The sequence below is a fragment of the Heloderma suspectum genome, chromosome 5 (genome assembly GCF_057233095.1).
Source record: "Heloderma suspectum isolate Gila_16-S chromosome 5, 16-S_ref, whole genome shotgun sequence".
Lineage (NCBI taxonomy): Eukaryota > Metazoa > Chordata > Lepidosauria > Squamata > Helodermatidae > Heloderma > Heloderma suspectum.
In genome coordinates, this window is record NC_139462.1 from 219,112,675 (window position 1) to 219,139,075 (window position 26,401).

The window sequence follows — 26,401 nt, forward strand, 5'->3', positions numbered from 1 at the left end:
TAAAAACATTTTTAAAGTTTACTGTTAAGGGTGGCAATATCTTCATTATCTTCACGCAGGTGTCTTTTTAAATCTTGGCATTGATGTAATATGGAAAAGAATTTGCAAGGAGGCTTGTTGGGTTGATGAGCTTTTTAAGTGTGTCTACTTTTTATTCAAGATAATCCAAGCACATGGTGGTACAGTAGATCCTACGCTCACAAGCCGATGTACACATCTTCTCTGTGAAAGTCAACTTAGCAATATGTATGCTCAGGTAAGATAAAATGGCACACACTGACCCATACATTTGACTTGTAAGAGTTATAAGAAGCAGAACTGTTCATTTGCTTATGCTGAATGATATATAATAGTCAAGGAGTAAACATTTCATTTCTAATTTCTCTTTCTAGATATTTTATTTATAGAATAAGTTCTTGTCTTTCACTGCCAGGAGCTTCAAGGCATTTTAAAACAAAATACAGTTGTTAAAAATACAATATCAAAACAGCAATTACAAAGTACAGGGGGCAGAGCCAGCAGATAAAACAGCAACTAGGAACATTACAAGGATCACAAGTACTATTAAAAGGACAGGGGAGCAGATATTGTAGCTCACTAAAGAATGATATTGGGATTATCTCCCTTAAACAATGTAGTTAAATATATTAGTGTTGTGATGTGCTTAGTAGCAGAAATTGCATACGCTAATATAGAGAGAATGAAGCCATTTATGTTGAAGTGCCAAAATTGTGAGAAATCCCGAAGTTTGAAAAAAAAGTGACACTGAGGTTTTACTATTCTATCCTTTCCTTCTAAAATATTTGCTTGTAGTGTTGATACCGACCTTCTAGGGCAGGAGTGGGCAACTTGTGGCCGTCCATATGTTTTGGCCTACAACTCCCATTAGCTCTAGCCAGTATAGGCAGTGGTGAGGGATCATGGAAGTTGTAGGCCAAAGCATCTGGAGCGCCACAAGTTGCCCACCCCTGCTCTAGGGTGATCTTTGGACCCAGATTTTTGAAAAGCCTGTGACTTCCAGGGTTTCCTATCTGCAGGTCTTCTGATAGTATGTTGCTGTCCAGCATAGTCAAGGCAAAAATGTTTTTACTCCTCAAACGTTGACTTGGATAAGTAGCCAGCCATTATTTATGATCACCATGATTCCACCCCTTCCCCCATCCGAGTCCTGTGGCACATACAACTTGTGCGGGGAGGGGGAGCTGTTGCAGTAATTTCATCCTGGGATTTACAGAAGTACTTGTCTGACAGGAGCAGGTGACTCTGCTCTTTTGTATCAGTTTGCTCCATACTTTGGGGAAGGAAAGGATTTGGAGGTCTCTCATTGCATCTTGCTACCCATTGCTTCACACCAGGCTTTAGGGAAGGACAAATATTTATTTAGAATACTTACTTTCTGCTTTATAGCCTTGACAGGCTCTCAAGCTTACAAAAAATTGTCAAAATATAATCACTCAAGATCTCTTGCAGAAACAATACTAAGGTAATGCAGGAACCAGGATTATCAGGGCATCATTTCCTTCCTACCTGTTCTTCCATGGTGTCATACTAAGCAGAAGCTCCCGCTGAGGTCCTCTGAGGCAAGGGAGTGGGGCTGAACAGCTGAAGGAAAGGAAGCAGTAAGAAAGTCTCACCATTTATTTCATTCTGCAAAGCACACCATAAAATACAGCCTCTGAGATGATTAAGCCAGCTGTGTGTCCAATTTCGATGGATAAGTTCCAACTGGTTCAGCCCAAGGAGGTGGACAAGTTATACTTGGAGGGGTCAGAGCAACTACATACTCCTTAGACCGTGTCCATTCTGGTTTATAAGAGCTACCAGAGGGGCGCTGGCCAGTTGGATGGGGGAGATTGTTAATGCCTTCTTGAAAAAGGGCCATGGGAGGCTTTAGTAAGACCTTTATTGAAGTAGCCTTCACTGGATCCCATCACCCTTGATAATTATTGGCCAGTTTCAAATCTCTTTTTGGAGTAAGGCCTTGGAGTGGATGGTGACCTTGCAACTCCAAGCCCTCTTGGATGAAGCTGATGATCTGGATCCTTTTCAATCCAGGTTCAGTCCTAGTTTTGGGACAGAAACAGCCTTGGTTGCTTTGCTTGATGACCTACGTTGGGAGCTGGATGAGGGCATCCCTCCCCATTTGTTCCACTGGACCTCACAGCAGCTTTCAATACCATCATCATCCTTCTAGGACACTTGGCCAACTTGGAGGCACCGTGTTGCAGTGGTTCCACTCCTGTTTAATTGAGCATTCCTGGAAGATGGTGCAAAACAGACATCATGTTGGTCATTACACAGACCAACTCAGAATTGGGAGTACAACCTGTTCTGGATCTGAAGGATCAGGTACACAGCCTGGGAATGCTCTTGCATCCAGTGCTGCTCCTGGATGGTCAGATGGTGGCAGTGGCCAGGAATGGCTTTGCTCAGCAGTGTTATGTTTCCAGAGTCTGAGCCTAGCAGTTGTAAGAGTCCAAGAGTTCCAAGGTGGTCAGCACAAACAGGGATCAAGCAAAAGGCAAGGTCTCAACAGTCCAGGTAACAGGCAACAAGGTTCCAAGGCAACACAGCAGACAAGGGGCGGGCAGGAGGAGGGTCAGTGTTAAGTCCAGAAGCACTCATGCCAGGAAGCAGTGTCTGGAGTTAAGGCAAATGAAGCTGGATTCAGGAAGGTCTGTTCGCCATTGTTTCTAGCAGCTCTCAGCCTGATGCTGCTGTTTTTATGCAGAGGCTGACAGAGCCATATCCAAGCCTCAGCTGTGAGCTGTTAGTGACTGCAGCTGAAAAGGTCCTCCTTTTGAGCAAGCCTCCTATGTGCAACCTCTTCTCACAAGAAGGCCCCTTGCTCAGTCTAGCACTCCTTCTGAGTTCTTTTCAGGCGGCATCTCTCCTGAGGGCTTGGGGGTTTCTCTGCCTCCACCTCTGAGGCAGAAGCGGAGGTAAGTTCTCCACAGGTGATGCCCTCATGGTAGTCACCCCTGAGGGCCTTGGCTCCTCCTGGTCTGACAAATACTGGGCATTGTTAGTAGGAGGTGGTTTCTGGTCCTCCAGCTGTTCCTCCAAGTCTTCCAGTGGGGGCATAACAACAAACATGCGGCAACCAGGTTTTTGTCTGGTGTTTGTTTCACAGACCCTATAACACTGATCTTGAAACAGCTCCACTGGCTTTCAGTTTGTTTCAAGATGCTGGTCCTTATCTATAAAGCTGTAAATGGCTTGGGACCAGGGTATCTGGATGATTGCCTCCTCTGGTATCAGCCTGCCCAAAATTTATATTCATCATCTGAGGCCTTGTTGCATGTCCCACTTCCTAGAGAGGTGAGGTTGATAAATATTCATAACTATCAACATCTACGCATAACTAGGGCCCTTTGCGTAGGTGTTCCTCAGTTGCAAAACCCCGGCAGGGGTTAGGCTAGCCTCCTCTTTAGCTGGTTGATGAAGATGATATTGTTCTGCTGAGCTTTTAATAGTTAATGCCACTCACTCTTTTTATTAATCCCAGTTTTAAAAATGTTTTAGGTTTTTGTATTTTCATGTGTTTTATTCTTTGTTGTTGTTGTTTTTGTATATCTCCTTGAGCACTCATTGAGAGGAGGGGTGATCCAAAAATATTCAAAATAAATAATAACAATTATACAAAAGGGTGCTCCTTTGAGTTGTCTGCACTTGCCAGAGAACTTGAGATAGAGGTAGGGGTCTCACCTCACTTCTGGCAGAGTTTTGCAAAACGAAACAATGAGCTCTCTGGATGGACAGATTCCTTTCTGCAATTCGAAGAGAATTCAGAGGAGGAAAGTTTGTGCTGGCTCTTTAAGGAAAGAGACAGTTACAGGTGGGTGGGGCAGTCACCATAGCAACTAAATATCTGGAGCCCTGCTTCTGATCCAGTGTCAGGGGAGTATTGTTAATACACTGCAAAACAGCACTTAACGGATACAGTAGTATTGTGATGTCACTCTTGAGACCCCATCAACATAGGCAATAATGTTTGGGGGTAGTTGATTCCTATTCTCAGATGGCTTCTACCCACCAAATTCTTTTCAGTGCACTTTTCAGTGGTCTCAAGGCTTCTGGAATAATTAAGTCATATCCCCCTCTCTGATTTATGTCAGCAATCTGTCTCTGCCTTTCCTGATTAGCTTGTGGTGATTTTCTAGGAGCCTTTCCTATACAAATTTAAAGTAGCCTGTTCTAATATATCATGCTCCAATTGTAGAAAGTAAAATTTGTAATTGCAAAAGCAAAGGAGGTGCCATCTTTTTCCTTCTGTGGAGACTGAGTGGAAGTCATCTGAGAACTGGAAACAATTACCCTCAAACATGGGATTTCTAGAGTGGCCTCACAACATTACGATTTCTGTTAAGTGCTGTTTTGCTGTGAAACTTAAAGCCCAAGTCCCACTTTGATCCACAGGTCTTGCTCCTTTACATTCTTGAAATAATATTGACAAGGATACCTCCAAAAGCTACTCTTAGAGCTCTTTTTTGTGGTGTTAAGAATATACAGATAATGTACTAAATAGACAAAGTTGTTAAATGTAACTTTTACAAATATTGTAGCATAATAAATCTGTTAACTGAAAAAGCAATTGTGTCATTTGAATAGCACTTCTAACTTACTAAGAGTAACTGTTTTTGTGTTTGTCTCACACCAACCCTGTGAGACATGTCAATCTTATTCTCAATTTCTAAACGAGAAACTGTAGCTGAGAGTGACTTGCCTAAGGAAAGCCAGTGAGCCCGTTTCAGAGATGGCACTCAAATTTCAATCACCAGAACACAGTCTAATTGTATCATATACCTATCTAACTTTGGTTTGAAGGAGGTGGCTAAAAGCTTTAAAAACCAAAGGAATATCTTGTTAATCCTTGAAAAATATTTTTGTACATTGGTTGTAAAATATAGTAAATTAAAAACTACAGTGACTGTACTACTGCATGCTTTGTTGCAGGCTTTGAGAGAAAAGAAGAGATGTATCACAGCACACTGGTTGAACTCTGTGCTGAAGAGGAAGAAAATGATACCACCTCATCGAGCTCTTCATTTTCCAGTAGCATTTCCACCAGGAGGGAAACCATGTTCTCAGCATGTAAGAAAGCTAAATCTAATATTTTGATTTGAAGGTGCTGCTGCTATGATTTTACTGTAAGCAGTGCTTTATGTCAAAAAATACAAAAATTAGGAAATATGGAATATTCACTCTTTGAAAATATTGTATAATTGGAATACAGTTATATGAATTAAATCAGAATGGCCTTTTCTCCTAGTCCTAAATGTCATACGTGAATGCAAGTTCCACTGGAAACCAATGGGATTTATTTCCTAATTGAGTAATTGAAATAATTCACCTGTTTAAATCTCGGGTAATGAGCTGATTATTTGAACATCCCATATGAAGATTGTTAAAGTTATTGCATTGTGAAGGGTTTTCTGTTACATGGTAACTTTGGTTATCACCTGGAATGTTAGAAAATTGGGTTTTTATTTGAAAATGAGATTATAAACTGACTCACCTGAGGACTTTACTACTTCATATTTAAATGTCTGAATATGGGCCTTATTTGTCAGTTGTTTGGTTCTCAAGCTTTGAACCTTCCTAAGTCAAAACGTCACTCTTCATATAACTATGAAATGGGCCTTGGGGGCTGAAGGGCAAACTAAAAATACCTAGAAGACTGCTTGGCTGGCAGCAGTCATTTGTCCACAGCTGAAGTTTAACAAGCAGTCAAGGCTTCATAGTATGCTTTCACATAACTGAAAAATTAAGAAGCAAAAGGAACCTGTTGATTCCAGTTCAATCGGCTTAAGAAATAGGGCATTTTTGCTCTTGTAGTGCATTGATAGATATTTAAAAATTGGTTAGCACTGTCATCTTGCCCACATACTGGGAAGGGCCAAGAGGGACTTGTACTTACACTGGGAACTGTTTTTGCCTCTTTCAATGCCTCAAACTACATCCAGTGGTTCTCAGTTACTTAAATGTTTATGGCACTTGATCTAATATATCTAGTCTACATTCATATTTATAACTTTCATTCTTTTCTGTATCAGATAATCTCAGTGACAGGTTTTGTTGATAGTGACAGAGATGACCTCAAGCTGATGGCCTACCTAGCAGGCGCAAAGTACACAGGTTATCTTTGTCGGAGCAACACAGTTCTCATTTGTAAAGAGTAAGTGGCTTACCACCATGGTGTTCTGGAATACTAACATGCTTCTCTAGTTATGAAAGTTATCTAACATACTCTTTTCAGAATGAATTTAGAATGATATATCAAATCATGCTAGGGACGTTCTACTTCAGTTACGTTGTTAAATCATATTATAGTCTAAATGTTTTCTTTTTAATGATAAAAAGATAACTAGTATGCAAGCCTTCATAATTTGTGTAATGATTTGAAACTGTATGCTTTTATAGGCCTTTAAGTATTAACAAGTGAAAGGACACATTCAGGTTCACAAATCACTTAACGTGCTTGGAAGTAACCATTACGATTTTGTAATAATTCATAAAAATAATATAAAATGTAAAATTAAATGCTGAACAGAGAGGTTAGTATGTTTTAACATGTCTAGTATCATTTATGTGTCTCTCTTTCCTCTATAACAAGGCCTAGTAGCTTAAAGTATGAGAAAGCCAAAGAGTGGAGGATACCATGTGTAAATGCACAATGGCTCTGTGATATATTACTTGGAAATTTTGAAGCACTGAGGCAAATACAGAACAATCGATATACAGTATTCAGTCTTCAAGAACCACTTGCTCCTAATCAGCATCTAGTTCTAAACCTTCTCGGTAAGAAGACCTGCTAGACATAAAACAAACGTATGAAAAACAAATCTTATCTCTCTGTGCAAAAATGATGATAATCTGATGCTCAGGCATATGGAACTTGGCATATTTCAGGACATGCTGGTATATGTGCTGTTTGATTTAAAGTGCAAAATTAATCAGGTTGGATCCAGGATCTGCTTTCCATGGGTGCAAGGGCTCTGATCACAGAAGGTGCCTCTGCCAGATTTTCAGGAATCCCTCTCCCTGCTGCACTACAAGTCACACCACTCAGTAGGGTACCTTACCCTCTGTGCAGCATTTACAGGGGGCTGGAGGGGCTGCCATGGGGAGTATGGGGCAGGGAGGGCCACTTCATCTAACCTAGTAGCACTTGTGCAAATGTGGTCCAACCCAGCATGTTTATCCAAAAGTAAGTCCTATAGGGCTCATTGGGGCTTACTCCCAGGGTGAATAAAAACAGATGAATTAAAAAACGTTATTTTTTAATTTAAATCGGGTTTTTAATTTCAAATAAGATTTTTAATTTTTTTTACAGGAAATACTAAGTTTCTCTTACGTAATTAGGTTAATATTAGACGTGTGCACTGACCACTTGATTCAACTCAGATCCTGATTCGGCACTTGTGCTCTGACTCAGGCACTGAACTTGAATCAAGACTCAGAAATCCGAGGCTTTGCGTCTCCATTGATTGACTGGGTTTGGATGACATGCTGTGATTTGTTGTGGGTTATTTAACCCTAAAACAGACCATGGGTTATGTGAGGGTTATTTAACCCTTGCAAAATCTATGCTCGCTGGGTTAGCACAACACAACAATCCCCGAGGGGTTGCATATTCTAAATGACAGTCGCACGCACCCCACACGTGCCACAGCCTTAGTATAATAATAAAAAATTGTGAACACATTTACGTACTTTTGAAGCAGCATGGGAAGCAAAGGTGGTGAACTCATTCAGGACATTCCATTGTGTCATTTCTGTGTAGGTAGAGGGGTGGACATAACAGATAAGGGAGGAAGGAGGCACTAAAGAAATCACGAGGAGCAGCTAGACTTTTTGATGCTGTTGCCAGGCAGATCTGTAGCCACTTTGGACAAGCCATCATGCTCAGTTTGAGCGTCCTGACAAGCCACCTTGAGGACAAGTCACCCTTAACAAGCCAACAACAAGCCATGAGTTCTCATGGTGGCTTGTGCGTGATTAACAAACTGAATTGTCTGCTCTGGGTTCGGATGTAACAATAAGCCATGCTGATAGAAAGAAGGCTTACAACGTACTGTGGTGTATGTCATACGAACCCAGTCTGTGTAGATGATACTGTAGTTATAAATTATAGTTTAGTGGTCAAATATGAGAACCATATAAGAAGAGCCATGCTGGATCAGACTAAGGGTCCATTTAGTCCAGCATTCTGTTCACACAGTGGCCAACCAGCTGCCTGTGGGAAACCCACAAATAGGACATGAGTATAACGGCACCTTCCAACTCATGTTTCCCAGCAACTGGTGTACATAGGCATACTGCCTCTGATACTAGAGGTAGCACATAGCCATCAGGACTAGTAGTAATTAATAACCTTCTCCTCCAGAAATTTGTCTAACCCCCTTTTAAAGCCAAAAGTTGGCTATCACTACATCTTGTGGAAGTGAATTCTATAGTTTAACTATGTGTTGTATGAATAAGTATTTCCTTTTATCTGTCCTTAATCTTCCACCAATCAGCTTCATGGGATGACCCTGGGTTCTAGTATTATGAGAGAGGGAGAAAAATGTCTCCCTATCCACATTTTCCACACCACGCATAATTTTGAACACCTCTGTCATGTCTCCCCTTGCTCTCCTTTTTTCCAAGCTAAACAATCCCACCTGTTGTAACCTTCCCTCATAGGACAGTTGCTCCAGCCCCTTGATCGTTTAAGTTGCCCTTTTCTGCACTTTTTCCAGCTCTACAATATCTTTTCTTAGGTGTGGTGACCAGAACTGTACACAGTATTTGAAGTGTGGTTGCACCATAGATTTGTATAAGGGCAGTACGATATTCACAGTTTTATTCTGTTCTTTTCCTAATCATGACTAACATGGAATTTGCCTTTTTTTACAGCAGCCGCACACTGGCTTGACATTTTCATTGAGCTGCCCACCACAACCCCAAGATCTTTTGGTCAGTCACTGCTAGCTCAGATCCCATCAGGTTATACTTGAAGTTAGGATTTTTGGCCCTAATGTGCATCACTTTACACTTGCTTACATTGAACCGCATTTGCCATTTAGGTGCCCACGCTCCCAGTTTGGAGAGATCCTTTTGGAGCGCCTCACAATCCCTTTTTGTTTTAACCACCTAAATAATTTGGTATCTTCAGCAAACTTGGCCACTTTACTGCTCACTTGTAATTCCAGATCATTTATGAAAAGCATTGGTCCTAACACAGACCCCCGTGGGACCCCACTATTTACATCCCTCCTTTGGGAGAATTTACCATTTATTCCTAGTCTCTACCTTCTGGGCTTTAATCAGTTACATTATTGTTTTTAGGAAATATGTGAAGAAGTATCAGTGGGAAACTTGATCTAAATCAGTGATTTAAATCAGTCTTTTTCTTGCTTAAATCATTGATTTAAATTGCTCTGCTTACTGCTAGAAGCTTAATGCAAAACTGGAAGTGGTAGGAAGTAGTATTTGAAACAAAAGGTGCTATGTATTTGTTTACCTTATCTAGACTCCACCATATTCCCTGAATATTTGTTTATTCTTATTTGTGAAATAAATGAATGTTCTATGTAGACTGTCAGATTATGTGTGCGCTGATTAGCCTGAAAGGGCTGGATGTACTGAACGAGCTCATTGGAGCACCAAGAAAAGATATGCACTTAGCGTAAGAAGTTATTCTTATTTGCTGGTTCTGTTTATTATTTCCAGATGCTTGGAGAGTGCCATTAAAGGTATCATCAGAACTTCTAATGGTATGTGGACTCACTATTTTAGGTTTTCTTCATCTTAACTACTATTTAAGTAGAAAACCCTCCCCCCATGCAGCTCACGAAGCAGAAAAATTGGCACCTTTCAAGTACCTCCTAAAAACGCACCTTTTCACCCAGTCTTTCCCTGGGTTGTAACTGCTGTTGGGTTTTACTAAGTCTTATGTGTTATCATGTTGTATTTTATGGTTTTATTGTTGTGAACTGCCCAGAGAGCCTTGGCTGTTGGGCAGTATATAAATGTAATAAATAAATAAATCAGTGGGGAATGGTAAAAGAAATCAGTTTGGGAAGAAGGAATATAATTTCATAAAAGATTTTTGGTTTAAAATATGTTTGTATCACCCTTCATTTAAAATTGATTCCAGAGTAGTTTGCAACAATATAAGAAGAAGAAGACCCCCCCCCCCCCCGAATATAACACACTAAAACAGGCCACAGATGAAAGCAGCAGATGAATGATCAGAGACAGTACCTAAAATGCCTGGGTGAATAAAAAGGATTTTGCCTGGTACCTAGACTATAACAATATAGATATCTGGCGGGCATCTTTGAAGAGAAATTCAATAACACGAGCCACAACTGAGAAAGCCCTGCCCCTAGTTGACAGCAACCTTGCCTCTGATGTGGGAGGTTCTCGGAGAAGGGCAACAACAGATGGCGTTTTTAGAGTTTGGGCATGTGGATGGGAAAGCTGGTGCTCTTTCTCACTAAACAATATTTGGTACTGTGTATAATATTTCTCACGTTCTGCCGCATCCAAATTGCTGAGTAGCCAGTGTACATTGCAGGATTACTAAGAATTGGTTTGATAAATGCTTTTATTTGTGGCCTGTGTTAGTGTGTTATATTTTTTCTTCTGATATTGTTGCAATAACTATTTTAGGAAACTTTCTATGCCATATGAAATTTTAAGGATTTTCCCTAAAACTGTGATGATTAGAAATGTGTGCTCCAGTACCACAAATGCAATCCATGTGCAGATCTGCTGGACTGGATGCACAGAACTTTGCTGCATTGAGAAAAGTGTTAAAAGGTTGCCCAGAAACACAGTAATATGTTTAAACCTACAACCTTTTCCCCATAAGAATTCTTATATAAACGTGGATGCTGCAAGTGAAATTAAATACTAGCTTATTACTCCTCCTGGCTGCATGGAGGAGAATGTTTGAGCCTGGTGCTTTCTGGAGGCATATTCCTGCTCATGTTCATAACACTAAATCCTGGCTTAGAATTATGTGCAAACTCATACATACCTTTGAGCATGTCCTGAACATCTTTCCTTCTCTTTGTAAGCTTTCTTTTGGGAATTTCTTATATACTTATTTGCTAATAGATGAAGCACAATGTTATGTTGTGTGCACAAAATAAAAATAAGACAATATTTTGTCTGAAAAAAACAGTAAGTACATTTTCTTTAATTAAGTAATTTCTATACTGCCCAATAGCTGAAGCTTTCTGGGCGGTTCACAAAAATTAAAACCACGGAGTGCAACATAAAACAATATGTTTTATTCATAATGCATGTAGCTTCCTATCCTATGGCGTTAAGGCAGCAATTCTATACTCACTTTCCTGGAAGCCCCATTGAACTTGATGAATAGACATGTATAGGATTGTGCTATAAGTGTGTCTGTTTTAAATACAGGTGTGAAGTCTGTTCTTTTTTTCTTTAATTACTATAGTTAAAGATTTTTCTGTGGAACAACAGTAAATAATTAGTGCATAGGAAAACCAAATATATATTGTCTAATTGCAGGGTGTGAGATTACCGCTTAAACCAAAGCAAAATGAATCAGTTATTCAGCCTTCAACCAAGCGGCCAAGGTGAGAGATGGCCATCCTCTAACAGTTCAGATTTTCCTTATGAATGTCATATTGTTACCAAATTTAATCAGACCAGTTTTAGAGTTCAACCTCAAGCAATTTCTGCATTATCATTCTGCTGATGGTTATCTAGAGAGAAGCTTGTGTCATGGGGAAAGGACAAATAGGAGGAGGAAGATTTTGGGAGGAGGCATGAGGATGCAAACTCTTACAACAAACAAGAAAATAGACTTTCTATATAAAGTGTAGACAGGAGTAATATATTTAAATGAGAGGCATATGAACAATATGGCAGAAAAAAAGAGGAACACATATACCCTAAGGAGGGAGGACAGAAGGTTTTGAAGTATCATTCAAGTGTTTTTAAGTTTATCATTTGAAAGTATTGTCCTTCATGGATACTTCAACCAAATGATAATGTAGTCTGCAAACAAAAGATGGCTACACCAGCCAAATCCAAACAAAAGCAGTGAACTCTTTGCTGTGATACTTTTACACATTTAATGGGCGTACTAAATGGAAAGTTTTCTCCATGTACATTTTAATCTCGCAAATGGTTTAACATAATCCTTGAATTTTAAGTTCAGAAGGTGGTCAGAACTTAACAGCATTTTATATTTGTAGAATTGAAGACTTGCCAGCACCTACTAAGAAATTGACACCAGAATTGACACCAGTGGTGCTCTTCACAGGATTTGAGCCTACACAGGTGCATCAGTATATCAAGGTGACTCCCCTCTTTCTTTTGAATAAAAGAAGAAACCCTCTTATACACGACTATATCGTAGATGTAAGGGATGTTTTCACATATATATATTTGTTGCATTGACTGATAACTTGCATGTGTGAATGGGCTTTTGCAGGAATAGAGCATCACAGAGAGAATTGTTGTATCATCTTGCATCACTCAAATGCAATGCTCTTCAGTGGTTCACACACTTGGCTGTGAGTCATGTACTTGTACAGTAATAAAGATATATGTGAACCAGCCCTAATTCATCCTCCTCTAATTAGTTGCTTGATTATGATGTGGCTGAAGGTTCTAATCTGTTTTTGTTTTTTATACTTTTCAGAAACTGTACATTCTTGGGGGCGAAGTAGCAGAATCTGCCCAGAAATGCACTCACCTTATAGCTAGTAAAGTGACCCGTACTGTGAAATTCCTAACAGCAATTTCAGTTGTAAAACATATAGTAACCCCGGAATGGTTAGAAGAGTGTTTCAAGTGCCAGAAGTTTATAGGTAAGTAAATGTTAGTGTTGCTCAATATAAGAGATGTAAAGAGTCTCTTAAAACATAACAATGAGGTGTGCACAAATTAGTGACCTTCCTGTTATTAAAGTTGGGGGGCAGGAGAGAAACCTAACTGAAACAATCAGGTTAAACATTGTTAAAATAGTCTTTAAATACTTATTTATTTAGCTTTATTTATGAATCACTTGTATTAAGACATTCCTAAGCGATATACAACACAAATATGAAAGAGGCCGATTAAAAAAAAAAAAATCAGGACAAGTATAAATACTACATCTATTTCAAAATTAGGCCATGTTCATTCTTTTTACTTATTGGCATAGTGTTACAAAGCAGTGTTTGTTTTTTTATGGTCTATATTAACACACTTTATAGCTGGACATGCAGGACTTTTTTAATCATTTCTTTTTTCAAATACTTCAGTGATTTTTAAAATTGTCTCCCATTCTATTCCCTCCACTGATAAATTAAAAAGAAAAAGAAAATGTTTTTAAAACTTCAGTTTCTTTCATAATGACCTGGTTCACACGAAACGACAACCCAGAGTATGGCTTGTCACTGAATGAGTTGCTGTTGAATCGTGGGTTGTCATTACGAGTGAATTCTGCACTATGGTTTAACTGTGAGTAGTTAACCATGAACAACCCAGAATTCACAACCCAACAATAAACCATGGTTTCTCTTCCTGGGTTGTTCGTGGTTAACAACCCACAGTTGAGCCATAATACGGGGTTCGCATGTAACAACACCCACGATTCAGCAACAACCCGCGTCAACAACAACCCATGCTCAGCCTGTATTCTGGGTAGTCATTAAATGTGAACCCCAGGCCATGGTTTTGGTGGTGCCTTTAGGTTTCTCAAGCCATTCTCACAATTCAGTTGATTTTTTTTTTTTTTTTAAGACAACAAGCTGCCCCACTGGGAGCTTCCTTTTTATATTGCTTTTAAAGAAAGGTATTACTGAAACATCCAATGGGGCAACCAAAAACAGATATAAAATCTGATCACCCAAACTAAAGTAACAGTATCTGTTCTAGGAGTGATTGTTTTCTCAGTAACAGATAATGTTTACATCGTTTTGTGTTATGAATAGTTATGACTGTGTTTTTCCCCGATTTTAGAAGAGCAAAGCTACATACTCAGAGATGCAGAAGCTGAAGTTCTTTTCTGTTTCAGCTTAGAAGAATCTCTAAAGAGAGCACAAGTAGCACCACTCTTTAAGGTACACTTTTATTAAGGTGCTGAATGCATGGTACTTTGAACCAAATGATTAAATAAACTCTCTTTTTCTTCATGTATACTGGCCCAGAAAACAATGAATATTTTTAGCTATTTTAGGTTTTACCATATATACAAATAATGATCTCAATTCTTCAGGTGTTTGCCCTTATGAAGCCAAAGCGGCAATATTCATGCTCAAGAGGGAGATAACAGTAGGCTTGGGGAAATGCCCAACATTTGCAGAAATATGAAAAACCTTCAGGAAAAATTTGTCAGAAGGCATTGAAATGCCAAAAGGTACAGACAGTGATTATTACCTTAAGGTTGCTAAAGTACAGATCATCCAGAGATTCAACACTATTTCCTGTGGCTTTTTATCAGACTACATCTACATTTTATCACACTACATTAAATAATAAGAATAATACTTATGTTAATTAGTTCACTACTGCAGTTATGTCCGTGTTATCAACAATGAATTGTGAATGGCAACAGTCAAGGTAATCATCATTGTTTAAGTGTGCGTGTGCCGCGGTGTGTGCTGGACGCCATTTATCTAATAACCCATTCGGGCACAGTTTATTGTCTTGTCCGAACCTGGGCAGCATGGCTTGTTTGAGGGGGAAACAACCCTCAAATAAACCAAAAGGCGACTGTTGTGGCTTGTTTAAGCTGCTGTGATCATGTGAACCATGCCACAATCTATACCTTTTTGCATTTAAACTCCCTCTGGCAACATAGTTTACATTTTCGACTCACCCCAGCATGTGTGTGTATATAAATCTGCCAATTTGAAGTTATTACTTCATGCGTCTAATGAAGCAGACAGTGTCCACGAAAGCTTATGCCAGAATAAATTTAAGCCGTCACAAGACTCTTGTTTTTGCTGCAACAGACTAGCATGGCTACTCCTTTGGAAATAAAGTTACTTAAAAAATTGATTTAAAAAACAAATAAACTTAAACTTTAAAGGTGTCTAGCACAGAAACCCCAGCAACTATTTGTCTGAAATTTGGCAGGTTTCATGCACTCCAACAGGCTACTATTCATCCAATTCTATCAAAAAGTTATAGCGGGTTGTTCATTTCCTCATTTAAATCAGTGAAAAGACAAGGAAGCCTCTGATTTTATGAAGCAAGGTCTCCTTCTAGGTCTTTTCTTTCTTGACATGCTCTTCATTGGACTCAACAGGTACCAGTCTTCTAGTTCAGTCTAAGATTATCCCGTTTCCTGCCTGTGTCCCTTTTCCCATGCAGCTTCTGCCTTCCTACCTGGTCTCCAACTTCCTTCTATTTTCACTTTAAAACTCACCTGACTTACCTCAATTGACCCTCCTCCTCTTTCCTTTCCCTTTCTCCTTAACGTGTCTCACCTTTATTCTTTGATTGTAAAGCTGTGGGTAGATTCTCTGGTTTTTTTTAAAAAAAATTCTGAACACCTAGAAATGTTAGCTGCTTAATAATAATATAGTATAATAAATAATGAAAGACATTGAATATTGGCAAACAACCAGTATTTTATACAATGTATAAAAAGAGAGAATGGGATTGTCCTGAGATCATATAATAGGTAGGATTGCAAAAAAATCAGAACCTCCCTTGTCCACCCCTGCAGATGAAATTAGCAGGGCATCCAGGGTGAATATCAACTTAAGAATAAACCAGAAAATTTCCTCACAATGGAGGAGAGGCTGAACCATTAACATAGCAGTAAATAAAGTGCTATCCACTGACAGGAAGCTGGCAAACTGCACCAATTCCTAACACTATTTTCTATAACAGATGGTTAAAAGAATTAGTTACTGCCTTCTTACTGGTCAGTGTCACAAATGCAGACAGGCAAAATATAAACGTGCTTTGCATTTCTCTTGATTTTAGGGAAAGTACTTCTATATTACACCTGGAATTTGCCCTAGCCTTTCTACCATGAAATCTATTGTGGAATGTGCAGGTGGAAAGGTATTGTCCAAACAACCTTCTTTCCGAAAACTAATGGAACACAAACAAAACAAAGTGAGTGTGATCTCAGTTGATTTTCTAAAGTGTTGCAGTTAAGAAAATTAGTCTATTTCAACTGATACAGATACATTTCTTTTAATTTTAGAGTTTGTCAGAGATTATCCTCATCTCTTGTGAAAATGATCTTCACTTATGTCGAGAATACTTTGCCAGAGGCATAGGTATGTGCATGTTATCCTTGTACAACAATTCTATGTTTAACAGTGCAACTTAGCACTTACAATATAGGCATTGTTGGATTTATAGAAAATGGGTACAGGAATGTTTCATAATCTAGTAATTTGGATATGGAGTCGGAGTGGCATGGGCTTGTCAGCGGGTTTGTGCACACAAGTGGTGGTTTCATTTTCCAGCATTTGTCCCCAGGCACATACCTTCTACAGTTACTCTTTTATAGGTTCACATTTACCTCTACAGAATTTCCAGGGTGTAGAAGTAGGCTTACACTTAATTAGAGGTAAGCATAATTGTTAACTTTTGGTACAGTGATCAAAAGGCAAAGACATGATGTATACAAAAACGCTTTAGACTAAGTAAGAATGTAGAACCACAAACTCATGCCACAGTCTTATTTATTTATTATTTAACGCTCACAAGGTACCTAACGTTTTCTAAACACGGCATAGATACTGAAAGATAAGACCCTGCCACTGGCCCACAATCTAATAGATACTGTACAATTCAGCTTGAGATCGATAGGCATATGGTCAAGGAACACCTAATTACTTTGAATGAGTTCAAATCTCCAGGGCCAGATGAACTGCATCCTAGAGTCATAAAGGAACTGGCAGAAGAACTCTCAGAATCACTGTCTATTCTCTTTGAGAAATCATGGAGGACGGGGGAAGTGCCAGATGACTGGAGGAGGCCTAACGTTGTCCCTATCTTCAAAAAGGGTAAAAAGGAGGAACCTGGGAACTACAGACCAGTCAGTCTGACATCAATGCCTGGGAAAATTCTGGAGCAGACGATAAAGGAATCCATCTGGAAGCACCTTGACAACAATGCCGTGATTACTCGAAGCCAACATGGATTTGTCAAAAACAAGTCCTGCCAGACAAATCTGATCTCATTTTTTGAACAAGTAACCTCCCTTGTGGACTGTGGGAATGCTGTAGGCATCATATACCTCGACTTCAGCAAAGCTTTCGACAAAGTGCCCCATGATATCCTGATGAGCAAACTAGCTCAAAGTGGGCTAGATGAAACAACGATCCAGTGGATCCACAGTTGGCTACAGAATCGGACTCAAAGAGTGCTTATCAATGGGACCTTCTCAAACTGGGGAGAGGTAACGAGTGGGGTACCGCAGGGCTCAGTCCTGGGCCCAGTGCTCTTCAACATTTTTATGAATGACTTGGAGGAGGAGGTGCAGGGAATGCTGATCAGATTTGCAGATGTAACCAAATTGGGCAGGATAGCTAATACTTTGGAAGACAGAAACAAAATTCAAAGTGATCTGGATAGACTGGAGTGCTGGGCAGAAAACAACAGAATGAAATTTAAATGCCAAGTTCTGCACCTAGGAAAAAGGTGCATTTGGGATAAATGCCAAGTTCTGCACCTAGGAAAAAGACACCAAATGCACAGTTACAAGATGGGGGATACGTGGCTCAACCACACTACAAGCGAGAAGGATCTTGGAATTGTTGTCGATCACAAGCTGAATAGGAGCCAACAATGTGATGTGGCTGCAAAAAAGGCAAGTGCTATGTGGGGCTGCATTAATAGAAGCATCGCTTCCAAATCCTGGGAAGTACTAGTTCCCCTCTACTCAGCACTGGCTAGGCCTCATCTGGAGTACTGTGTCCAGTTCTGGGCACCACACTTTAAGAAGGATGCGGACAAACTGGAGAGGGTTCAGAGGAGGGCAACAAAGCTGATCAGGGGACTGGAAACAAAGCCCTATGAAGAGAGACTGAAAGAACTGGGCATGTTTAGCCTTGAGAAGAGAAGACTGAGGGGAGAGATGATAGCACTCTTCAAGTACTTGAAAGGTTGTCACAGAGAAGAAGGCCAGGATCTCTTCTCGATCATCCCAGAGTGCAGGGCACGGAATAATGGGCTCAAGTTCCAGGAAGCCAGATTCCGGCTGAACATCAGGAAAAACTTCCTGACTGTAAGAGCAATACGACAATGGAACCAATTACCTGGGGAGGTGGTGGGCTCTCCCACACTGGAGGCGTTCAAGACGAGGCTGGACAGCCATCTGTGAGGGATGCTCTGACTTGGATTCCTGCATTGAGCAGGGGGTTGGACTTGATGGCCTTGTAGGCCCCTTCCAACCCTACTATTGTATGATTCTATACAAAAAAAAAGGTGAGGGCTCCTTCTCTGGCTGTAGGATGAGTCCAGGTTGATCTCCCCCTTGCTATGGTATTCTTGCTGGGAGACAAGAGGTACAGCCTCCTAGTGGCTGTTGGTCCTATGGCTGATGGATGAGGCCCAAATATGCAGCCCCTCTACTCTCATTATATGTCATGAATAACCATTGACATGTAGGTGAATTTATATCTTACAAGTACTATAATTCCATTTCTACTTCTTTTGATCCACAAGTATTCCCATGGCAGCTTAACATAAAATAATAAATACAATTAAACCATTAAAACAATTCAGTTATAGCATGCATTTTAAACCATCTACATTTATCTTCTCACTTTCTTTCCAACGCCAACAACTCACTCTGTCATCACTAGTACTAAGTAGAGTCTTGCTCTCCCCCTCTGCTCCCCCCCCCCTCCCCAGGTTTTAGAACACTTTGGGTTGAATTTAACTTGTACCTGTATTGAAATAAATAAATTTAGATATAAAATTCTCATCATGTTTGGTTGCATACTACCTGAAAGCACTTTTTTCTCAGCCAGGCCCTTTTTGCCTAGTGCCTTGATGTTTAATACTGTTGAATTTTAATCTTATTTTTGCTTGTTGCATTCTGCCTCCATCTTGTTAAATTTCTGAAAAGGCCTTGAATTATTTCAAAATTTAAATGCTAATATGTTTGTATGATATATAATATATGCATGTGTGCATTGTGGAGTCAGAAAACTGAGGAATGTTGACACTTACTGGTGGTAATTAAGGTTTTAAGAGGTGCAGAAGAAAATGACAGAAAAATTCTGAAACTTGTTACTATCAAAGCCAACTATATACCTTCTGTCACTCACCTCGCTGTGGCTCCAGATGTCAAATGTTTACATCATAAGGCTTCTTGGTGACATTTTCTGCCAGTCCTCCTAAAGTGTTAAGAATTACTAGCAAATGTCAGGGATTGACCAGGTGTTGCCATGACAGAAGTCTGCACCCCGCACCCATCTTTAGAAACAACAAATAGTATTTGCATCTTAAATGCTAACAAATTTATTATAGCATAAAATTTTGTGGACTAGAGTCCATTTCATCAGATGCATGAAGTGTTATCCTAAGTTGCAGGTACATACAGAATGGCTGGGGAGGTGAGTGACAATTATCTTAATGATTAACAGTGGCCATTTATTTACAAAGCAGTGATGTGAATGGCCACCGTTAACCTTTAATGTAATTGTCACTGTTCGTCTTTTTGCATGTCATTCGTCTTTGACCTTGCTGCATACACTTTCACACTCCCCCCCACCCCCCACAACTATTATGTATATACCTGCAACTTAGGATAACAATTCATGCATTTTGTGATCTACTTCACGAACACTTATGCCACAAATTCGTTAGTCTTATGGCACCATAAGGACTTTCTTTTTTTGCTGCAACACACTAACACAGCTTTCTGGAAATCGTAGTCTTTAGATGGGTATCCTGAGCAGATCTTGTAACCAATGTCCAAAGCAATTATACCCTCTCCGTCATCTTCCCATTTCTGACTGGCCTTCCTACTGCCTTTTCCTTTCTAGCTTTGCATTTGCTGTTTCTGGTAAACCGTGTGAAGAATGAAAAATTGCATGTGCCTGTTTCCACTGTAACTTAGAGCTCAGTACTAAAATAATAGCATGAGAGACAGGATGAGACATTTGAACTTCCTGCAACAAAATTTCATGATTTGAATTAAAAGAATCCAAATTCAACAGTGTATATATTTATTACTTAAAGTTGAAGATGTTAGTTAAAGTGCAGCACAGCCCAAGGTAGTTTTGGCACATGCCCAGCTTATAAGTGGCCATGTAACATGCCTTGCCCAGCTCACCAGCTGCAATTCTGCATCAATCTGACACAGCTTGTAGAGATGTATAATTAGGACCCAGCTGCCAGGTATCCCTTATGTAGGCTGCCTCATTTAATACGAGTGTCTCATGACTCAGACATGTGTGCACACACACAGCCAGCTTCATAGTTATCTTGAACAAGTGACACATTGGTGTGTTTCTAACTTTGACTTGGTAGCTTCTAGATCCAAGTACTCTCAGTCAAAGCACTTTAAATATAAAGAATAAACTCGTGAGTTGCACGTTCTTCCAAGTCAGTAATAACAGTTCACCATGGTTCATTCCTCTGTATTGATGTGCTGATCTATGTACATGTATTCTCTCTCTATTTGCAGATGTCCACAATGCAGAGTTTGTTTTGACTGGCGTTCTTACTCAAACACTGGATTATGACTCATATCCTTTCATATTGCTAACTAAAATAGAGTGATTTCTGCAAAAATTCAAATCTCAGGTTTTGGTCTCTGCAGTTGGTAAAATTCACAGAATTGGTTGGCTATGTGGAGTACATGGTTCTATCTAATATAGGGCTGGTTCACATGACACAGCAGCTTATTGTGGGTTAATTAACCCAATTATTGAGGGTTAAGTGAGGATTGTTTAACTCTCAGTTACCCCATGATGGCTGGGTTCACACACACGCCGCAACCGCCAATTGTCCTGATCAGAGGTTGCATATTCAAAACAGCAACTGCACACGCTGCAGCTAATTGTGGGTTAATTAACCCATGGTGACCCGCCATGTCGTGCAAACCAGGTCATAGCTATGTTGAGAGTTGGAATGCAAGTAAACTAAAGTCATCTGTTTTCATTGTGTGTTTGGTTCCCTCTCTTTGCTCTCACAGACTTCTTGAAATACAGTTGCCAGTTTTCACCTGTGGAGTTGAGTTATTTTGGATTCCCCTGAAATTCAGGGCATTCTTTCAGAGCAGGGGTAGGTAACTTTTGTTTGTATACTGGCAAGTACCCTCGGGGCAATCAGCATACCCAAGAATAAATAAAAATATTACAGCAATACAAGTGTCAAAACAATAAGATATTAAACATTAAAATATTAAAAACATTGAGGAGCCAGCAGTAAATAAAGCAATAGATTAGATGCCTGCTTAAAGAAGATGGTCTTAACCTGGCGTCTAAATATATTCAATGAGAACACCAGGCGGATCTCCCTGGGAAGGTCATTCCACAGACGGGGGGCCACTACAGAGTTCCTTGGGACTGCAGACTCTGGCCTCATCCATTGGCTAGAGAACCGAGGGCCACTGGGGGGCTGCACCTCCTGCCTCCCAGGATGAACATCATCTCAGGAGGGAGACCAATCTGGTCCTATACATCAGTCATTGGTGTATTTGCTTTCCTTCCCCTCCTCCCTCCCAATCCCTTTTCCTTTTGTGTCATGTCTTTTAGATTGTAAGCTTGAGGGCAGGGACTGTCTTAATATTCATCTTTGTAAGCCACTCTGGGAGCCTTTTTCGGCTGAAGAGTGGGGTAAAAACACCCCAAATAAATAAATAATAAATACAGAGAAGGCTCATTCCCTGGTAGCCACTTGTGGCACCATTGTGGGCAGCAGCACCCAGAGAAGAGCCTCTTAAGGCAATCTTGGCAGTCGGGCAGGAACAGGGGAAACGCACTCCTTCAGGCGGACTGATCCTGAGCCATTTAAGGCTTAACTTTGGGGTGTGAGCACATTTGACAATTTGAGAAATGGTTCTTGGCATCTCCACAAAATGGCTCTCTGGGAGGCATGGCAAAGGACAAGTGACCTGCTCCAAAAACTGAGTACAAAGCAGAGTGGGGGGTTCTGAGCCCCAACACACTGAACAACTCATTTTGAATCTACAGGTTTCATCACCAACAGAAACCTATTTCTCAGCAATCCCAGCTGCTGGTAAGAAATTAAGAAATGGTTAATTTTAAAAAATAAGTGGGATGGGTAGGACAGCTTGGGAGGCACGGAGAAAGGTGTCCAAGGTAATGTTGGTGCCCATGGGCACCAGAAATGTCTTAATAATTTACTCTGATACATGACAGATATGCTGAATCAAAATATCTTTATTGGAATTGGCATTGTTGAAGTACTTTTTTCTTTATAGCAATAGACAGCACATCTTGAAACACATGCATTCTAATGAAATACAACCTGGAAAACACAGATCAAATTATGTCCTGGCATTAAGTTCATATGAAGTGTTGATCATGTTAGAAGGCTATAAAATGGTATTGATATATGTAGTCTAAGAAACAGAAGTCTTACCTTTCTCTTGTATTACAGCAATCTCTACACATTTCAAGGTAGCTTTTTCCTTAACAAAGTCTACATATAAATTTACTTGACTGGAAGTGAAATGCCTTAATGCTTCAAACTCCTTGAAGCCTTCCTTCAAGCTTTTCCAGCCTGTGGATCAATTCATCAGTACTTCCTTGAGTTCTCGTTTTCCGCTTGTTTTGCTGAAGGGCAATGAACAGTTCAGTGCAGGAGAACAAACATTTACTGCATCTGTTTAAGATGTATAACCTTTTATTATTAAAACATAATTAACTATGTTTTTTGTATTATACTACAGACTAGAGAGAGCTTACTTTTTATATAACAAATTAGTTTTCCTGATTTTTTTTTAAAGTTTTAACAACTGGTGGTACTTAACCAAAATCAAAATTGAAATGTAAAGAGAAAAGGGCTTGTGGTGCATTTAAATTATGGAAGAAAATATTTTGTACTTTATTTTATTATTCTGCTTCTTTTATATTGATACAACCCCAGTTTTTAAATAAATATACTTTTAAATACACTTTCTTTAAAATTTAGTTTTGTTTTTTAAAATGTTGTGCAATTATGGCACACTCTGGTAAGAGTAAATTACTCTAATTATTCCAAATGCTGTAAGATATTCTTCCATTTATTTTACCAGGTGTGTTTTAATATTAAAAGCCAAGTATTTTAAGCAGAATTTATTGTTAATGTTATGTGTGTTTCTACTGAAGTTAGCTTGAAGTCACTCATCTTCTGCTATGATATGTTTTCTTGTAATTTTTATGAAATAAATATGCAAAAAGGAATTAACAGCTGTAGTTATTTCATCCAAGGTGATTTGCTCTTGCAAAATGCTACTGTATATAGTTAATCTATTTAACTATCAACAGAATATTATTTAAAAACTAATTAAACTACACTGTTTCAGCAGGAACAAGGGTGGGTAATGTGCAGCCAGTTGGCTATCTATGGCTCCCAAGACTCTTCTGTGCAAGTGACAAAAACGTCTTAGTAATCTAAGTTTGGGCTTTCTTTTTTAAAAATACCTTTCATGTTTGCAGTCAGAGCAAGCCTTGAGGCAAATCTAAGATGATTCTTCCCACTGATAATCTTTGAATCTGACAGCAAATCTTTGTTCTCACAGTTTTGAGGATTTCAGTGATTTGGGCTTGGAATTCCCAGTTAGCTGCCAAGCAGTCATGTTTTTCATGAACTGAAGTTTCTTAACAGTCTTCACACAGCAGTCTCATATGCAACATATCACAATAGTCTAATTGTAGGTTACCAGTACCTGGAAAGTACTGAAATATTAATATTTTCCCAATTCTTTGACTGTGAAAATTCCGTTTTGTTTCTATCTGATCGCAAGAGTAAAATGAGCCTTTTGTGAGCAAACACATGCAACACTTTAACAGGCAATTACATGTAAAAGGACTTGTCAGAAATGCTGAACAGTCCCCGTAATAATGCATGCTATTTTGCCCAGAGCTTGCTCCCAGGTGCTTCTGGGAGTCTGACCTTGATCTTAGTCAGGTTTTGTTATTGACTTAGATTTAAAATGGGTAGCTAGTTCTATGGTGTGTGTGTGTGTATGTATAGCGAGAAGAGTATTTGGAAATTATGGATTGGAAGGAAGTGGGGGGACTTTAGTTCAGTGCAAGAGAACATGCTCTGAACATAGGTTTCAGATTCAATTCCCAGTTTCTCCAGGTAAGACTGGAAAGATCTGAGGCCCTGGAGAGCAGCTACCAGTTAGGAGCACTGGTCTGAAAGGGTATAAAGGCAGCTTCCTATATTCCTAACCTTTGGTTCTTCTACATAAGTTTTGGAACTTGAGAAAAGCAATAGAGATATGAACTGTGTTTCAGATGTGGCAGGCTTAACAGGACAAGACCGCTTACACGTAAAAACAGACTAGTCTAAGATCCTGACTAATGAGTTGATGAACACATGAAATCAGCATTACTACACCAGAAAGAGCCATCACCACCAACTATGGCATAATAATGGCATGCAAAGCCATTGTTGGGAATGAGAGGTAGAATTAGAGACAAATTCAGACCCAGCTTTTGGATTCTCTTATACTCTTAGTGTCCAAGTTAAACCTAGGGCAGCGTCAAGATTAAAAAAATAATGTGGCATGATTATCTATCTGTGTTCAAAATTTATATTCCATTTATATAAAATGAACACACACAAAATCTTCAAATGGAATAATTATACAGAACATAAATGTAGAAGAACATCTACAGGCAAGAAATGTGAGACAAGAATGTTCCAGTTTGGGAAACCGTGGAATTCTTGGTAACTTACATAGGCTGAGATAATCAGCATTTGTCTCACTTGACAGCATGCCATGGTGCAAGTGTGTTTCTGAAAATGAAGGGCCACATATGGCAAAAAGGATACATGATTCATGTGGAGAAGCTGCACGTATAAAGTCTGATAGTTTAATGTTTAAACATGACAGGTATGACACTGAATGCTACTTACTGATCATTTGCTATGCACTTTGAAGACGCTGCACTAACTGCTACAGATGAAATTAGAGTTGCCTTTTCTCCTGCTGGAATTGTACATGTTTTGAGGTGCTGAAAATACATACTTAAACCACTTCTGTTTGGTCTTGCGTACTTTCTAAAGAAACACCTTTATTGCGGAACCTTGGCAACTAGATCAATGTATCTTTTAATAAGCAATTGGCGCTATAACTCTTGATGGTGTTTCTTCTTTGTTCACACTGGGGAACTCCGCAACCACCATGGAAGGTACAACAGATTCGCCACCACAGCAATGTAAATGGTGTACAATTTATATTAATTTGTAGGAGAAACATGGGCAAATAGTCGCTGTCCTTAAACTCCAGTATCCTTCACACAGCTTTCAGTGGTAGTCACCTGTTCCCAAACTGGAACATTCTTGTCTCACATTTCTTGCCTGTAGATGTTCTTCTACATTTATGTTCTGTATAATTATTCCATTTGAAGATTTTGTGTGTGTTCATTTTATATAAATGGAATATAAATTTTGAACACAGATAGATAATCATGCCACATTATTTTTTTAATCTTGACGCTGCCCTAGACACTAAGAGTATGAGAGAATCCAAAAGCTGGGTCTGAATTTGTCTCTAATTCTAACTCTCATTCCCAACAATGGCTTTGCATGCCATTATTATGCCATAGTTGGTGGTGATGGCTCTTTCTGGTGTAGTAATGCTGATTTCATGTGTTCATCAACTCATTAGTCAGGATCTTAGACTAGTCTGTTTTTATGTGTAAGCGGTCTTGTCCTGTTAAGCCTGCCACATCTGAAACACAGTTCATATCTCTATTGCTTTTCTCAAGTTCCAAAACTTATGTAGAAGAACCAAAGGTTAGGAATATAGGAAGCTGCCTTTATACCCTTTCAGACCAGTGCTCCTAACTGGTAGCTGCTCTCCAGGGCCTCAGATCTTTCCAGTCTTACCTGGAGAAACTGGGAATTGAATCTGAAACCTATGTTCAGAGCATGTTCTCTTGCACTGAACTAAAGTCCCCCCACTTCCTTCCAATCCATAATTTCCAAATACTCTTCTCGCTATACATACACACACACACACCATAGAACTAGCTACCCATTTTAAATCTAAGTCAATAACAAAACCTGACTAAGATCAAGGTCAGACTCCCAGAAGCACCTGGGAGCAAGCTCTGGGCAAAATAGCATGCATTATTATGGGGACTGTTCAGCATTTCTGACAAGTCCTTTTACATGTAATTACCTGTTAAAGTGTTGCATGTGTTTGCTCACAAAAGGCTCATTTTACTCTTGCGATCAGATAGAAACAAAACGGAATTTTCACAGTCAAAGA

General features: G+C 39.5%; 1 protein-coding gene across 4 annotated transcripts in view; it reads left to right on the plus strand.

The window, feature by feature from the left end:
- The window catches only part of PAXIP1 (PAX interacting protein 1), a 42,144-nt gene extending 18,788 nt beyond the window's left edge, over positions 1-23,356 (plus strand). For 2 of the 4 annotated variants that reach the window (XM_084859329.1, XM_084859331.1), the window contains exons 9-21: positions 161-256; positions 4,957-5,094; positions 6,057-6,178; positions 6,617-6,801; positions 9,718-9,761; positions 11,536-11,603; positions 12,228-12,330; positions 12,677-12,845; positions 13,981-14,081; positions 15,958-16,092; positions 16,184-16,259; positions 20,630-20,690; positions 22,616-23,356. In XM_084859329.1, coding sequence (XP_084715455.1) covers positions 161-256; positions 4,957-5,094; positions 6,057-6,178; positions 6,617-6,801; positions 9,718-9,761; positions 11,536-11,603; positions 12,228-12,330; positions 12,677-12,845; positions 13,981-14,081; positions 15,958-16,092; positions 16,184-16,259; positions 20,630-20,690; positions 22,616-22,631 — 1,314 coding nt within the window. In that variant the 3' untranslated portion in view covers positions 22,632-23,356. Of the gene's footprint in view, positions 1-160; positions 257-4,956; positions 5,095-6,056; positions 6,179-6,616; positions 6,802-9,717; positions 9,762-11,535; positions 11,604-12,227; positions 12,331-12,676; positions 12,846-13,980; positions 14,082-15,957; positions 16,093-16,183; positions 16,260-20,629; positions 20,819-22,615 lie in introns of those variants that run through there. The other 2 variants (XM_084859328.1, XM_084859330.1) reach the window with 1 other exon arrangement.
- Positions 23,357-26,401: the final 3,045 nt, after the last annotated feature.